Genomic DNA, 17,942 nt, shown 5'->3' with positions numbered 1-17,942 from the left:
AAAATATTTATTAGTTTTTTCAGGATTCGAAAAAAATAGACACCATGTCCGTGGAAATCGAACATTCGCTATATTTGTCATACAACGCACTCATTCGAATATAATGTTATGACAATACTCAAGACAGTGACAAGTAGAGATGTGTCTGACCCGCTATTCTGATATAGCAGTTCATTCTGCTACTGCTTTTTAAAGCTTTTACGATGATAATAAAATCAATCAAAGACTTGTTTATTAAATAGTATTGATAGTGTATTTGAAAAATAATAATTGATTTAAGGCGTACAATTAATAAAAAGTTATTTATTGTTTATATATTATTTATGGAAAATCCAAGTATTTCAAATCATTAAAGTTTAAATAAAACTATTATTTTATAAGAGTTTGTTCCGATAACCGTAAATAGGTACAAGTTTAGCTATAAAGTAAAGTGCCCATGGTGGCATAAAATGGAGTAAATGCTAATGCTTCAAGTACGTACTACATTTTTGAAGATTTCACTACACTTAAAAAGCATTTGCTTTTCTCCGTAGTATTTGCTACTATTTACCAGCCTACATAGAAGAATTTACTACGCTTTTGAAGTATGTGTTTGTTTAGTAGTATTTTGCTTCAGTTTAAGTGAAGTTGGTGGGTGGACGTCTTCGGCGTAGGTATTTTTTTGTTAGAATATGGCAGCATTTATGAATGTGTGTCATAGAAAAATTTACAAACTTAGAAGAATATTCTTAGTTTTTGGGGTCATTCTTTTATCAAATAAAATTTAATAATTGTGAAGAAGATTAACAAATAACAATTGTTCATTTTTATCCTCGCGTAACTCTTTTGTCGCTTCGGATCTGAGTCACTCATTTTTACTCATGTACAATTCTAATAATTTGGTACGTAAAAATGTGAATTTACAAATCACAAGCACATGGAAAACTAATTCCATCACGATTGGTGTAATGCTGACACGGCTGGCGTAAGGCTTTGTAGTAGATGCTTCTGGTCAGTAGTAGGTACTTCTTTTGTGTAGTAATAAATAGTTTAGTCCTTTAAACGAGAATAAAATTTAATGCGAAAATTATTGGTTTACCGATAGATTTTATAGATCAAATTTTTACTATAAATTTAAAATTAATTTGAAAAATACAAAAGTAATTAATTTGATTTATGTTAAAAAAGTACTTACTTCAATTGAGCTAACCGTCTATTTCTTCGCTTTTCAGTAACACATTTCTTATAACAACGTCCCATATTTTAATTTGCGCAAATAAAGAAATAAATAAAGTCTTTATAAATTAAATGAGTAATACTACATTTATACAACCCAGTTCTTCACATGTTCAAACCTTATACAAGCTTTCCATGGTAACAGGACATTATTAAAATAACTTTACAACTTTTTTTCTTTTTCGACTATTTGTATAGTATATAAATAATGGTAACCACTGAATACATAATTAGTGAAAAAATAATCCTATCATTTATACAAGTAAAGGTTATCCAAGAACATTCAAAAACTGAACGAAACCGAAATAGCCATCTCTACCTTTCTAATGACAATGTCACTGTCAACCTAATGTTTACATCTGCAGTTTCCATACCAGTGAGAATTTTACTACACGTAATTTGCCGTGTAAAGGCAGAAAAAGTAGGGATAGCCGTAAAATATTTGCGAATTATGTACCCATAGCCTTAATATGGAGTCCGATTTATCGTATCACCCAAAGTTGCCAAATGCGTTACTAACTTTACGCCAATATCAGAAAGAGTGATGTTACTACAAGTACAAGCCAACCCCGTCAATATAAATATTATCCAAGTTTATGCTCCCACTGCAGACAAAGAAGAGGAAAAAGCTATTGAGTTTTATGAGAATATCAACAGAATTATACAGACTATTTCACTCATCTTAAAATTTTCACATAATCTGACCAATCACAAACCAAAGACAGCTTGTGTTATCGCGAAAACACCAACTGTCTTTCAATTCTGATTGGTCTATCAGCTTCGTGTTTTCAACGACGTAACCATGGATACCGATCGCAAAGCAAAGTTTGACGTTTGCCAAAAAAATTATTGTAGCTGTATACGTCAAAATGAGTCGTTTCGGTGGTACTTCAAACGAAGTTATAAACCAAAACATTGAAGAAAATATACCGAGTAACACAAGAAAATCTAAATCTTATATATGGAGACAATTTATGATGTTCTGTGTGGATCGCAACTACAAATTAGATGCAGAAAATAACAACGAAAGACTAGCATTCATTCTAAAAGACTGGGCCTTCAACTATTTATTGTTATAGTTAAAAAATAATTATAACAAATTATTTATAGTTATAATAAATATTTCGTGATTATGACTACTTGTGAATTATTCAAAAAATGGGTAGATTTGGGTTACCTAGATCAAATGTATTATTATTAAATTCCTTCCTCTCATTCTACTGAATTTTTGACCTATCACTTTGTTCGTGAAATATTCTAATAAAATACCACTCGTGATTTAATTTATCTTATAAGTCTGTCTTTTATTTCTAAACTCAACTGAGTTGCTTAAAGAAAACACCACTCGTCCTACGGACTCGTGGTGTTTTCAAGCAACTCAGTTTCGTTTAGAAGTAAATCGACAGACTTATCGCGAAAATTGAATCACTAGTGGTATTACTATTGAAAATTCTTTAATGGCAAGATTGGAGCTGGAGATAAGACGCAGTACATCGGCGCACATGGACTTGGAGTCAGAAACGACAGAGAAGACCTCCTAGAAAAATTCGCAGAAGACTCAGAACTCGTTGTCACTAACACATTTTTCCAATTACCACCTCGAAAGCTGTACACATGGAAATCCCCTCAAGACAAACCCGGGAGAATTATTAGAAATCAAATAGATTATATTTTAGTAAACAAAAGATTCCGAAACAGCTTTACATCTGTCAAGACTTATTCTGGAGCAGACTTAGAGACGGACCACGTTCCACTGGTGGGAGTATTTCACGTCAAACTCAAAATAGTGCAGAAAAAGAAATCACAATCATACCACCTACGTATGCTAAAAGACCCTGACACGAAAATGAGGGTCCAAGCCACGTTAAACGAGCAAGTGACTGCAATTAGAGACGCGTCGAACGAAGAACAAATGATCAAACAGATGACCGAAATAGTTCAAAATGTAAAGGATAGACACTTAAAGGCAGATAAATTAACCAAAAAGAAATCATGGATGACAGATGAGATCCTGAAACTAATGGACGAAAGAAGAAATGCAAAATATGACCCCGACACATACAAAACAATTAATATATCAATAAGAAGGAAAATTAGAGAAGCGAAAGAAAAAGAAGCAATGGAGAGATGCCAAGAAATTGAGATTCTACAATCAAAGTACCATAGTCACAATGTACATAGGAAAATAAAAGAACTCACAGGTGGACTAAGACGGAGACAGAGAGGAAATCTAACTGATTCTGACGGAAACATCATCTTAGATAAACAGAGTAAAATTAGAACGTGGAAAGAATATCTAGAAAAACTATTTGAAGACCAAAGAGATAACACATTTGAGCTAGAAAAAGAGGTAAATGATGGACCAAGAATATTACAGCAGGAAGTTTATTCTGCCATAACACAGCTAAAGGATGGCAAAGCAGCAGGTCCCGATAATATACAAGCAGAACTACTCAAACTGATGGACAACGAATCAATAGAAATAATCACAAATTAATATATTCAACAACATATACAACTCTGGACAAATACCAACAGAATGGTTGAAGTCTGAGTTTATTGCACTTCCAAAAAAACCAGGAGCCAAACAGTGCGAAGAATACCGTACGATAAGCCTGATGAGTCATCTCCTAAAATTGTCCCTAAAGGTAATCCATACGAGAATTTACAAGCTATGTGAAAGTCAAATTTCGCCCAACCAGTTCGGGTTCATAAATGCTGTTGGTACGAGAGAGGCTTTGTTTTCAATACAAGTCTTATTCCAGAGATGCAGAGACGTAAATCACGACGTATACGCATGTCTGGTTGATTACGAGGAGGCGTTTGATCGAGTACAACACGCCAAGATGATGCAAATACTAAAAGAAGCAGGAATTAACAACCAAGATCTGAAGATAATTAGAAACTTTTACTGGAATCAGACTGCAAACCTCAGAGTTGACGGTGAGCTCTGAGGTTCTTCTGAACAATCTTTCTTGAGGTTCTTCTTCTGAGAACAATCTTTACTCTGAAAAAATATTTATCGAAGCTTTGCACGAAACTGAAAAAAGTATTCTACTAAACGGGTACCGGCTAAATAATATCAGATAGGCAGATGACACCATAGTATTTGCGGACAACCTACAAGACCTACAAGTCCTCATGGACAAAATCACGTATTACAGTCAACAATATGGACTCAATATAAACGTAAAGAAAACAAAGCTTATGATCGGCAGCAAGAAAAAGATAACAGAAGGTCAACTCTATATCAACCAAACCCCTGTGGAAAGAGTGAGGCACTACAACTACCTCGGCACCATAATAAATGAAGAGTGGACCAATAACCAAGAAATAAGAGCTCGCATCGGAAAAGCTAGATCAATCTACAACCGTATGGGGGCGTTTTTCAAGAGCCACAACCTTTCTCTTGGTATAAAAGTAAGAATGCTGAGATGTTACGTCTTCTCTGGCCTTTTTTATGGTGTTGAATCATGGACCTTGAACGAGGATATGTGCCGAAAATTGGAAGCATTTGAGATGTGGCTATATCGGAGAATTCTTAAAATCCCATGGACTGATCGGGTCACAAATGAGGAGGTGCTTAGAAGAATGGGGAAGAACCGAGAAGTACTAACCACCATCAAATCTCGAAAGTTGGAATACTTTGGACACATTATGCGAAATGAATCCAGATATGCCCTCCTACAAGCCATCCTGCAAGGAAAAATATTTGGAAAGCGAGGTCCAGGAAGAAGAAGAACATCCTGGTTAAAGAACCTCAGAACCTGGTTCAACACAAAATCTGTGCAGCTTTTCCGCGTTGCTGCAGATAAAGTGAAGATTGCCATGATGATCGCCAACATTCGTCACGGATAGGCACATCAAGGAAAAGATACCAACAAAGTTGTTTTTCTTGGATTTCTTCTATTAAGTTTGTTTTTCTATTTATAATATCTCGTACTCGTTCATTTATGATGTGTGAGACTCTAGAGACGCAGGCCCATCTTTGCCAGAAGTCCATTTCTAGTGCGAGCAACTTCTGTTCTGTTCACGCTCCTATTACTTTCATTCCTTTCATAATTCTGTCCTCTATTTCGAATTCTGTCCTTCCACTTTGTTGGATTCTCATTCCAAGGTATACATAACTAGAGCTTGGCTCAGTAACCATATCATCCTCTATTTGTAACTCATTTTTCGGACAGCTTAGCTTCAGTGCACCCTATGTAACCCACAGCTGAATCTTATGTTTGTGCGTCACAGTGTTACCATAATGTTTTCTTTATTTCTTTCATAATTTCAATCACAAGAATAATAGAATAATTTTATAAGAATGTTTACTTCTCCGTCATTATACCAGGTAGTGTATTCTTTTATTTATCTTAATTTATTATAATCATTCATCTGTTTGATTTATCTATTTATCTACTTTTTTATTACAATTTAAACTATCTTTGATTTAAAAAGATTTTTACAGTTTATCTTCATTAATCTTTCTTTTAAGTTTTACCAGTTGATTTTTTCTTATAACAATTTTAAGGTAACTTTGATTTAAAATGCATCTTTTGAGCTTTTTGTATTAAAAAACTAAAATAATGGTTTTGCTTGTTTTCGATTCAGAGGGTTGCACACCAGCTAGACAGGCTCTGTTTCTACCATTTCAGGCGTCCTCAGTAGCTTTTATTAGTGTGCCTACCTCTGGACCGAAAAACAGCTCTACCATCATTTTAAAGGGAATCTGAAAAATAATTCAAATTTCCCATCAGACGCGATAAAGCGACATCTACTAACAAATTGAAGAATCTCAGATGAAGAATCCACCAATTTAATAAGAATTAAAATGGTAAATAGTATTTTAAAACTGAGATTTTTCGTGTGGAAAGTTCTTACTGGTACATCCTTAATCTGCGACTTTTTCAATTAATAAGACAGCAGACGACGAATATAGAAAACGAAAGGGAAACGATCACATTCCGCTTTCATTCGTCTAGGAAAAACGGACAGCAGAGGAACTTTCAGTACTCAAATCCGAATAAAGGAAATAAAAATAATGGTTGTGTTTGTTTTCGATTCAGAGGGTTGCACACCAGCTAGACAGGCTCTGTTTCTACCATTTCAGGCGTCCTCAGTAGCTTTCGTTAGTGTGCCTACCTCTGGACCGAAAAACAGCTCCACCATCATTTTAAAGGGAATCTGAAAAATAATTCAAATTTCCCATCAGACGCGATACAGCGACATCTACTAACAAATTGAAGAATCTCAGATGCAGAATCCACCAATTTAATAAGAATTAAAATGGTAAATAGTATTTTAAAACTGAGATTTTTCGTGTTGAAAGTTCTTACTGGTACATCCTTAATCTGCGACTTTTTCAATTAATAAGACAGCAGACGACGAATATAGAAAACGAAAGGGAAACGATCACATTCCGCTTTCATTCGTCTAGGAAAAACGGACAGCAGAGGAACTTTCAGTACTCAAATCCGAGTAAAGGAAATAAAAATAATGGTTTTGCTTGTTTTCGATTCAGAGGGTTGCACACCAGCTAGACAGGCTCTGTTTCTACCATTTCAGGCGTCCTCAGTAGCTTTCGTTTTCTATATTCGTCGTCTGCTGTCTTATTAATTGAAAAAGTCGCAGATTAAGGATGTACCAGTAAGAACTTTCAACACGAAAAATCTCAGTTTTAAAATACTATTTACCATTTTAATTCTTATTAAATTGGTGGATTCTGCATCTGAGATTCTTCAATTTGTTAGTAGATGTCGCTGTATCGCGTCTGATGGGAAATTTGAATTATTTTTCAGATTCCCTTTAAAATGATGGTAGAGCTGGTTTTCGGTCCAGAGGTAGGCACACTAACGAAAGCTACTGAGGACGCCTGAAATGGTCGAAACAGAGCCTGTCTAGCTGGTGTGCAACCCTATGAATCGAAAACAAGCAAAACCATTATTTTTATTTCCTTTACTCGGATTTGAGTACTGAAAGTTCCTCTGCTGTCCGTTTTTCCTAGACGAATGAAAGCGAAATGTGATCGTTTCCCTTTCGTTTGCTATATTCGTCGTCTGCTGTTTTATTAATTGAAAAAGTCGCAGATTGAGGATGTACCAGTAAGAACTTTCAACACGAAAAATCTCAGTTTTAAAATACTATTTACCATTTTAATTCTTATTAAATTGGTGGATTCTGCATCTGAGATTCTTCAATTTGTTAGTAGATGTCGCTGTATCGCGTCTGATGGGAAATTTGAATTATTTTTCAGATTCCCTTTAAAATGATGGTAGAGCTGTTTTTCGGTCCAGAGGTAGGCACACTAACGAAAGCTACTGAGGACGCCTGAAATGGTAGAAACAGAGCCTGTCTAGCTGGTGTGCAACCCTCTGAATCGAAAACAAGCAAAACCATTATTTTTATTTCCTTTACTCGGATTTGAGTACTGAAAGCTCCTCTGCTGTCCGTTTTTCCTAGACGAATGAAAGCGGAATGTGATCGTTTCCCTTTCGTTTTCTATATTCGTCGTCTGCTGTCTTATTAATTGAAAAAGTCGCAGATTAAGGATGTACCAGTAAGAACTTTCAACACGAAAAATCTCAGTTTTAAAATACTATTTACCATTTTCATTCTTATTAAATTGGTGGATTCTGCATCTGAGATTCTTCAATTTGTTAAAAAACTTTACTTTATTGGTGTTTCCAAACTCTTTATTCATTTATTATAATCATTCATCTGTTTGATTTATCTATTTACCTACTTTTTTATATCGATTTAAATTAACTTCGATTTAAAAACATTTTTACAGTTTATCTTCATTGACCTCTTTTATTTATCAGTTAATCTTCTTTTTTCTAACAATTTTAAGGTAACTTTGATTTAAAATGCCTCTTTTGAGATTTTTGTATTAAAAAAACTTTAATTTATTGGTGTTTCAAAACTATTTATTAATTTATTATAATTATTTATCTGCTTTTTATAATTAACATGCCTCTTAAATTAACATTTGTTGACATACAAATAAAAATTTAATATTCACCATTGGCGCGCAAACGGGTATTATGACCGATAATATTACCCGTACCCACGCCAATGGTGAATATACAATTTTTAATTGTATGTTAAAAAACGTGCAATAGATACGTCTTAAAACCCACAACATTTCATTTGCATATCTTTACTGGTTTTAAAACAATAAATAAATCGTCAGTTGGTAAAAAAAATTGAACATCCCGGTATCTCGGAAACGAAGCGACTGCGGACATATGATTATAAAGCAAATTGTCATTATTTTCTCATGTAAAATTACCCCTTACAGTTTGTCGCACTTATTTAGAAAATACCCTGTACTGGTGATGAACATGGCCAGTTGTTAAAGTACCTAACTTTTTTATTATCTAACATAAGCGAATGAATCGAAAGACAAAATGTTAAGAAAACCTGAGGCTATAGATGGGTTTTAATTTCAGTATTTTATAAATGATAGAATAATCCATAGGGTGATGCGAACTTTGAGAAAAAAGCACAGTTTGATTAGTACACCCGGTATACAGTGACAGTTTGACTGTCTAGCAACAATATTATTACAGCGATATTGTCAATGAATAAGGCTATGACATGGTAAAAACTCGCTTAAATCGGACAACAGGTTTAGGAAATTCGAAACATCAAAAATGACCAAATTTTTAGTGGATCGATTTTTTGCACCGCTGTGTATTTGTTAATGCAATTAATAAGTCACATGTTTATTATATTTTTTTTGAACAATAAACATGATTGGTTAAAAATACTGTTTTGTTTGCTTCATTGCGAATTTTCATAGTTCATTTCTAAGGTTAGGACAAGACGAACACACACCTTTAGAGACTGAGCTAAGCTAAGGGTATAGCGATGGCTACTAGCTGGGGGTAGTCCATCGCCTTTTTCGTTTCATTGAAATAAACTCAATCAAATATTCCTGGTTTTCTAGAACAACATAGGAGCGTTAATGGAAAATCAGAGAACTGGGACTAATAGCAAAAAATACATTACTTGGAATGTACAGAATAGAAACAGAATGAAAATAAAAAATAGTAAGCAGGTATACGAAAGCTATAAACAACAATGGATATCTATTGGCAGAACTTTTTGACACACATAACATAAATATTTGAAGTAGCTACATCTTTTATACAGAAATCCAAAAATACACTTGGACACCTAACAGAAAGATAATATATAGGTGAAGCTGGCAACAGTTGTATGTTTTCAAAAAACTTAATTAGACCAGGGCGCATCTGTAAAAATATTAGTACATTTGGACGTTGAGAGGTGACTCAAATTTTTCTGCATAAATTGTTTGAAAATAACTCAAATAATAATATTTGAGTTATCCTCCCTCTCAAAAAGGTCCGGAACATTGTTTAAATAATCAAAATGTCAAAAAATTAGGGAAAAATTCGATTTTTTTTGTTTTTGGATTATAACTTTAAAAGTATTCATTTCCGAAAAAAGTTGTACTGACATAAAAGTTGTATAATTAAATTTTCTACCATATAGAGTTAGTTAAAAATTTAAAAAATAGTCACTTTTGTTGCAAAATAGCAATAATTGCGAAAAAACCATACAAAAACAAGTATTCGCATTTTACGTTTTTTAACCATTTATGCTACACTTAGGACCCTCATATTTCACCCAGAAAAATTTTATGATACAGTTAAACAATACTGTAAATTTCATTAAGATCGGTTCAATAAATTTTGCAAAATAAATTTTGCAATCCAGCTTTCGTAAAAAAAATTCATTTTTTCAAAATGTTACAGGATTGAAAATAAAGCAGATATCAAGTTGAAATTTTTTTGCGCATATAAGTCTACTGTACCTTTCATTTGCAACTTTGCAAAATTAAAATCGATTAACACCACGGCGTCAGGAATTTTTTTAAATAAACATTAATTATTGGTGCTACGCGCAGGACAGCGGATAGTTTGCACTGATTAGGCATTCCAATGACCTTTGATAATGATTGATACATTCTAATTTTTATCAAATTTCGATATAAATAAATAAATTTGTTTATTGCAAAATAAAAACACATACTCTATCGTTTGAAATAGCAAACTCTATACTTTTATTAGCAAAAACTTTCTTTGTTCATATATTTTAACTTAAAAAATAAAAGTTTATTATTTTTAAACATATGCAATTGTTTAAACAATATTTCACAAACAATAATAAAATTAGTTCAATTTTTGTGGAATTAAAATATTAAAATACAATAAAATATATTGTGCGAATCGAACACCGCTGTCCTGCGCGTAGCACCAAAAATTATTGTTTATTTAAAAAATTTCCTGACGCCGTGGTAATTAATCGATTTTAATTTTGCAAATTGCAAATGAAAAGTACAGTACACTTCTATAAGCAAAAAAATTTAAACTTACGATCTGCTTTATTTTCAGTCCTGTAACATTTTGAAAAAATGAATTTGTTTTTGCGAAAGCGGGATTGCAAAATTTATTTTGCAAAATCTATTAAACAGTTCTTAATGAAATTTACAGTATTGTTTTACTGTATCATAAAGTTTTTCTAAATGAAATATGAAGGTCCTATGTGTAGCATAAATGGTTGAAAAACGTAAAATTCGAATACTTGTTTTTGTATGGTTTTTTCGCAATTATTGCTATTTTGCAACTAGGGTGACTATTTTTTAAATTTTTAACTCTAATTTTTATTTCTATATTGTAGGAAATTTAATTACGCAACTTTTATGTTAGTATAACTTTTCTCGAAAATGAATAGTTTTAAAGTTATAATCAAAAAACCAAGAAAAAAATCTAATTTTTCCTTAATTTTTTGACATTTTGATTATTTAAACAATGTTCCGGACCTTTTTGAGAGGGAGGATAACTCAAATATTATTATTTGATTTATTTTCAAGCAATTTCTGCAAAAAAATTTGAGTCACCTCTCAACGTCCATCTCAAAACAAATGCGCCCTGGACTAAATAGTGTGTGAAATTATTTATTAAAATCAACTTGTTATTTTCAGTATTGCACATGCTATCTTCAGAGCTTTGTCTTATAGGAGGATATAAATGCCTCATGGAAGAGCAATTGTCGACACAAAATAATATTCCTGGCTTCACTAGGCCGCCATTGGTATACCAAATTCATTTAAATGTGAATTTTACTACTTTAAAAGAGTTTTCACCCTTATAACAGAGACTTTTTGGTTTTCTAATGTTTTTTTTTACTAAGTTTTGTGTCGACAATTACTCTTCAATCAGTGCCAAATTTACCACTAGGCCGACTAGGTCTCGGCCTAGGGCCGCAAGCAAAAAAGGGCCAGAGCGTTTTGTAAAAAAAACTTTTTTGGTAAAAAAATTTTTACTAATTGAATTGAAATCACTAAACAATGTTTCCAATTAGAGAATGGTATTCTACTAAACACGTGGTACAATATTTTATAACGTTTTGACAAGAGTAGCAAAATATTTGAAAAATCTGCTACAGACTTGAATGTGACTTTCAACATACAAATCTCTAAAGGAGTACGCATTGAGTCTGAGAGACAACTTTGATTCCTATGAAAAAAGACGAAAAGAGTTGTCTAAAAATGAAACCTATATTCTTGAAATAAAAAGACGACCGAAAAGAAAAGCTCTCCCTGGCGAAGACAAAGAAGATGAACCCACTGAACCCCACTTAAATTGCAAAGAAGACCTAAAGATTAATACATTCAATGTTGTAATTGACAGGCTTTATTCAGAATTAAATGAAGGTTCCGAAGTTTATTTCAGTCCTAATGAAGAATTTGGATTTTTAAACAACTTATCGTCAATTTCCAATGAAGAAATTAGGAGAAAAGTTTCTATTTTTGCTAAAAAGTATCGAATCGACATAGATGGTGACTTTGGAGAAGAGTGTGTACAGTTCAAATGCTTGTTGAAGGTATATTTGATGAATAAAGAGAACCTCATGATAACAAGATTACCAAGCCTCTGAGAAATACACTTTTGGAGTATCTGAAACTCGTTCATGAAAAACAGTTAACAACATTATTTCCGAATATGGACACGGCTTTGCGCATTCTACTATGCATGATGACATCTAATGCATCTGGAGAAAGATCATTCAGCATGTTAAAGAAAATCAAAAACTACTTGAGGAACTCGACTTCTGACGAAGATTCTAGATTGTCTAGTTCGGCTAGTTTTGTTTCAAATGCTGAGCTTTTTCAAGCCTTAGACTTTAACGGTTTGATCAAAGATTTTACAGCCAAAAAAGCTAGAAAAGTGAATGTTTGAGTTTAGATATGAGATTTATTATGAGTATGGAGTGGAGTGAATGTTAATATTAATGGCCGCCAGATCCTACGCAGGAAACAGTTAAAATTTGTTACTATAGGTATTACCTGTCGAAAAAACGTTTCAGTACCCTGGCTGCTGAAGTGTCACGAACAGGATATATTTTTGTCTTATTACCCTGGCCTAAATATCATATTAACTTAAACATACCGGTTCACATATAAAGAAACGAGTTTTTTAAACACAACTCAATAATTTCTTACAGATAATTTCTTCAATACGAAGAAATGCATTAATGGTTACATTAAATTTTCTTATCCTAAAGTTTTTGTTTCAAATTTTCAAATTTTGTATTGAAAACTACAAATACGAAGAAATAATTCTTCAGAAATACCCTCTGAAGTAACTGTGGTTATAAAATAAAAACTTTATCATTCATGCCGAAATGTTACTTGCAAAGAAATTTTCTTCCACAAAAGAATTGCGCAGATTACTTAACTATTTATGATTTAATCGTCAGTGTTTGTCAAGATGGCGTGATATTAGTTCATGTTCATATATATGGATTTTGGATTTGTGGGTGTTCTTTAAAAATTAACGGATATTTTGAAGGTACGTACATATATAGGTATTAAATAAAAGTAAATTGAGTAATTTAAGATGTAGTATTAATATTGTTGCGTATCCGAATGGTTATAAAAGAAACATAATAGTATCTTTATTATGTTTTTTAGGTATAATGATGGACAACTCTGAAAGAAAGGAGCTTATTATTCTAACTGGAAAATAGGCCACAATTTAAAGCTGGGACCGAATGATATAATATATAGCTTCAGAACAATATTAAGAAAGAAGCTATTAACCAACTGCGGGGCCTTCCAGAAATGGTAGAATTTTATATACATGTAAGTACCTTTTTAAAAATGTATATATGTACTATGTACTTATGAATCAACTATAATAGGTTTCTTGAATGTATCGTCTTCTATAAAAATATACAATACAACGCTATATCAAACATGGCGGGTGCAACGCTGAGGATGTTTTTGTTCATTTATTTTTGATAAAGAAATCAGTTAGCATAAAAGAAATATTTTAATGGTTAAGACATTTTATTGCCGAAAACTGTGAATTAGTGAATATGTATTAAAAGATTTAAGATGTAAACTAATAATACTTTCCCGTAATAAAGTTTCTTAATGATTAGGTATGCTGTCTCTTTTAGATTATAAAAATAAAGAAAATTACATATTCTGTCTGCTTCAATGTTTTACATTGGTTGTATTTTCCCTCTTGTTATAGCTAAACAATGTTTATTGTGTGACTTAATATTATACAGATAAATAATTAATATTTCATTAACAAAAAGAAAAAAAATAAACAAAGATGTGTAGGTTAAATAATGCCATGTTTGAACTAAATATGATTGCTTATTATTAGTAATAATAGTTCTTATGTAGGGCCGTGTATTTGTTTTTTTTGTATTTCCTAAATTTGTCAAAATAAATATCTATATCTTTATAAAAAAAAATTATTAAAATAAGTTTATTCTTTCTACATAACGATTTTGTTTTAGTGAATTGCTGATATACAAAGTGCTATTAACAAAAGAAGGAAACATTGAGGAAGTTGGATTTGCCTCTCCATCCTTTTATTGTTGTGTAGAAGCCAGTGGTTTAAGAGTGGAAAAAATATTTGTATGTAATAATAACGTTTCATATCTTGTTTTTATTAATAAATAAGTATTTTACCTTAACACAATGATTTATTTCGCCATATGTAATATCACTTTATTTTCAAGAAATATTAACTTAAGTCTAAATATACGATTATATCTGCGAAATATATTTCTTAACATTAAATGCATTAATTATTATTAATAAGATAATTATATTCCTTACTAAGAAATATTATTGCTCAGAAAGAATAGTTTTGTAATGTCCAGAGAATATATTCTTATGACTAATAAAATCAATTAACATCAAGTGTAATTTCTTTCTGATAAATGGGTTTGAAGTTTGCCAGAAAGTGACATTTCAATCATGTTTAAAATATATTCCTTTGGCTATAGTAAAATTTATTTGAAATATTTTAAAAAATTATATATTACGTACAAAGACTTTCTTAAATATAAATAAAGTTTCTTTATGTCAAGAATATTTTTCCCTTGGTGTATGATGAGGTTAAGAGAAAGAAATGTGGATAAACAAATGGTGGTAGTCCCTGAAACTGTTTTTCGTTACAAAATCCATAATTTTATTAAAATAACAAAAACAAACAAAAAAATAGATTAAGATTCATAATTCAGATAATATTTACCTATAGATAAACCGCAGCTATTTCTTACTGCACCTAACACTATCAAATACAAAATTAGTTGAATGTTCATTTTTCTAGCAATTTACTCTTAAATACTATTACACGCACGAGAATAATATGAATTTACTTAGTTTTAAGGAGTTAAAAGCCGACGATATTATGTGTCCGTGACTTTTTAGATGTGTGTTAAATGGATATACATAATTATATTATGTTATATTATTATCTGAGATATCGACTCGTGTTATGAAAATATTTATAGCGATACGCTTTAATTACTATTTTTGCTAATTTTAATTTTAATATTTTTTCTCAAAAACGAAACAAAGTTAGTCATTCGAAATGCACATTCAAATACAAAATGTTAAGAGAGACATGGCTTTACCCTGTCACCATCTGTTTTCCCACCCATTAGTTACCATATCAGACCATTATGTCAACAACTCACTTAATGCATTCGAAATTGTTTTCTTAAAACTGCAAAAGTATATGCCAGACCTAGTGATTTATTGACATCTGGTCAGAGGAAAAGGAACACAAACATATTATCGTTTGTGGCTTTTTTCTTTAGTAACAACTCAGCAGGCAAACGCATCGGACCACACCCAAAACAATCGACCCTTCTTCCGAGCGTCTTAAGCGAAACACATTTTTGTTACAACAATAAAATAAATATTTACCGTTCGTTTGATTACATTCATTTAAATTAATTCCAGCAACACACCTACCGGAATATTGGTGACCCCCGCGAATATTTAAACCGCCGCGAAAATTTAAAAAAGTTATTGTTAATAATATTATACTTTTTCCGGTTTTAACCTTTACCTACACGCGCTGGCGTACTTTGTACGTCAGATATAAGAATTCTACTGGAAATATATTTAAAAATTTAATTTTTGACCTTGCTTATTTTTCTAACCAATCACTGGAATGTGCTTTACAATTTGGTTTTAGTTTCGTTATAATCGGCGTTCTGGAAAGATCGTAATTTACATTTTATTATTTGTTGTTTCGGGTGGTGGACAATATACCCCAGGATTATATTACTATAAGTCGTAATATAAGTACATATTTTAATTGTTTTTTAGTCATTATGGCAAAAAATATATTTTTCCTTATAAACAATACTTTTTCTCCTGTAAAAATCACATTTAAAAAAATTTTTTATTAGTCATTTTATTTATCATGGAATCCAGTTATTCCATGATTCCAGTTATAAATCCCAATTGGCTTACTGAAAAGGAACTCCAAGTATTCATTGATGCCGAATAAGGTTTATAACAAAAAACTGTGTATTTAAAAGAAAATTAAACAAATCCGCTGTTTTTAAGTGTATTTTCTTGTGGCGTACAAAGTACGTCACGCGTGTAGTTATGTTATAACTTGATGCGCGGGTAGTTAAAGGTTAAATACAGTGAACAGAAACAATGACGACCAGTGCCAACAATATTGTTTCAGATCGGATTGCAGTGGCCATCGGGAAATTGACAGCCGAATTGGCTGAAATGAAAATCCAGCTATCTAGCTTGTCAAATGCTCAAGCACAAGCTAACACATACCGTCGAAACCGCAGCAACTCAAGAGGCAGACCTTATCCTAGAGACAGTAGCTACAGTAGAGAACATAATAGTGACATATTATGTTGGTATCACTACCGTTTTGGTGACCAGGCTCAAAAGTGCTCTCCTCCGTGCAAGCACCAGGGAAACGTCGCGGGCAGTCGGTAAATGCGGCATCCGATCGAAGCCCAAAGTCTCGCCGCCTTTTCGTAACAGACTATGATACAAAAAACAGTTTTTAATCGACACCGGAGCCGATCTGTGTGTTTTCCCGCGGAAATATGTACGGGGTGCACGCGAAAAGACTTCATACGAACTATACGCGGCCAATGACACTAAAATCGCGACGTACGGCTATGTGAACTTGACATTAAACATCGGAGCACGGCGTGATTTTACGTGGCGATTCGTAGTGGCGGACATTTCAAAGCCCATTATCGGGGCCGATTTTCTTTCTCATTTCGCTCTCCTAGTGGACATTGCTAACCAGTGCTTAGTAGACAGTACGACAACCCTTCGAACAAAGGGACTCGTTAAAGAGTGTTTCGACGGCAGCGTAAAGACTATCGCGGAAGCGTCGCGTTACCACGAACTGCTGCTACGATTTCCAAAAAATAACGCGACCCGCCGGTATCGTGAAAGACATTCAACATCAAACCAAGCACCACATCGATACAACACCAGGTCCACCCGTTTTTTCGAAGCCTCGACGATTAGCACGTGACAAACTGCAATGGGCTTAAAAAGAGTTCGAAAATCTTCTACGACAAGGCATCATAAGACCATCGAAAAGTAACTGGTCTACTCCACTGCACATCTTCTTCTTCTTCTTCTACGGCACTACAGCCCAAATTGAGCCTTGGCCTCCTTTATTTTTTGCCTCCACCCTTGCCTGTCTGTGGCTGCTCTTCTCCATACACGGACTGCTAAAAGGGCTTGTGCGTCGCTGTTTACTTTGTCTTCCCAGCGCTTTCGTGGCTTCCCAACCGGTCTCTTTCCTTGCATTCTAGCATTCAGTGCTCGTTTTGGTAGCCTATCCTCTCCCATTCTTATCACATGTCCGGCCCATTGCAATCTTTGTAATCTAATGAAGTCTGACAGGGGCGTTTCCTTATAAAGTTGATAAAGCTCGTTGTTGTATCGACTTCTGAAGATTCCGTTTTCCCTCACAGGTCCTAGTATTCTCCTAAGTACTTTCCTTTCGAATGTGTCGAGTTTGTTTTTGGATGTTTCTTTCAGCACCCAGACTTCACTGCCATAGCATGTTATTGGTCGAATTAAGGTTTTATAGATTCTCATCTTTGTATTTCGGTGGACACTTTTTGACCGAAATATATGGGAGAGGGCAAAATAAGCTCTGTTTGCCTGCGTTATTCTCTTCCTTATTTCTCCATCTTCTGATCCGTCGGCATATATTTCTACTCCCAGGTATGTAAACTTTTCAACCGTTTCAATGTCATCGTCATGTATAATGTTTTCTGGGACTATATTTCTTCTCGTCTGAGTCATTATTTTTGTTTTTTCTGTGTTAATTTCCAGACCTAGCATTTTTGTTTGTGTTTTTAACTCTGCATATGTTTCCTGTGCTCCT

The 17,942-nt window shown here is 33.1% G+C and overlaps 1 protein-coding gene across 1 annotated transcript in view; it reads right to left on the bottom strand.

The window, feature by feature from the left end:
- Nucleotides 1–14,952, bottom strand: part of LOC126881661 (hepatic triacylglycerol lipase-like) — a 48,085-nt gene extending 33,133 nt beyond the window's left edge. The window contains exon 1 of the mRNA XM_050646048.1: nucleotides 14,793–14,952. Within this exon, the coding sequence (XP_050502005.1) occupies nucleotides 14,793–14,862 (70 nt within the window). The 5' untranslated portion in view covers nucleotides 14,863–14,952. The remainder of the gene's footprint in view (nucleotides 1–14,792) is intronic.
- Nucleotides 14,953–17,942: the final 2,990 nt, after the last annotated feature.

The sequence above is a fragment of the Diabrotica virgifera genome, chromosome 3 (assembly GCF_917563875.1).
Source record: "Diabrotica virgifera virgifera chromosome 3, PGI_DIABVI_V3a".
NCBI lineage: Eukaryota > Metazoa > Arthropoda > Insecta > Coleoptera > Chrysomelidae > Diabrotica > Diabrotica virgifera.
The sequence above is the reverse complement of the archived record's forward strand: the minus strand, read 5'-3'. Positions and strand labels throughout refer to the sequence as shown.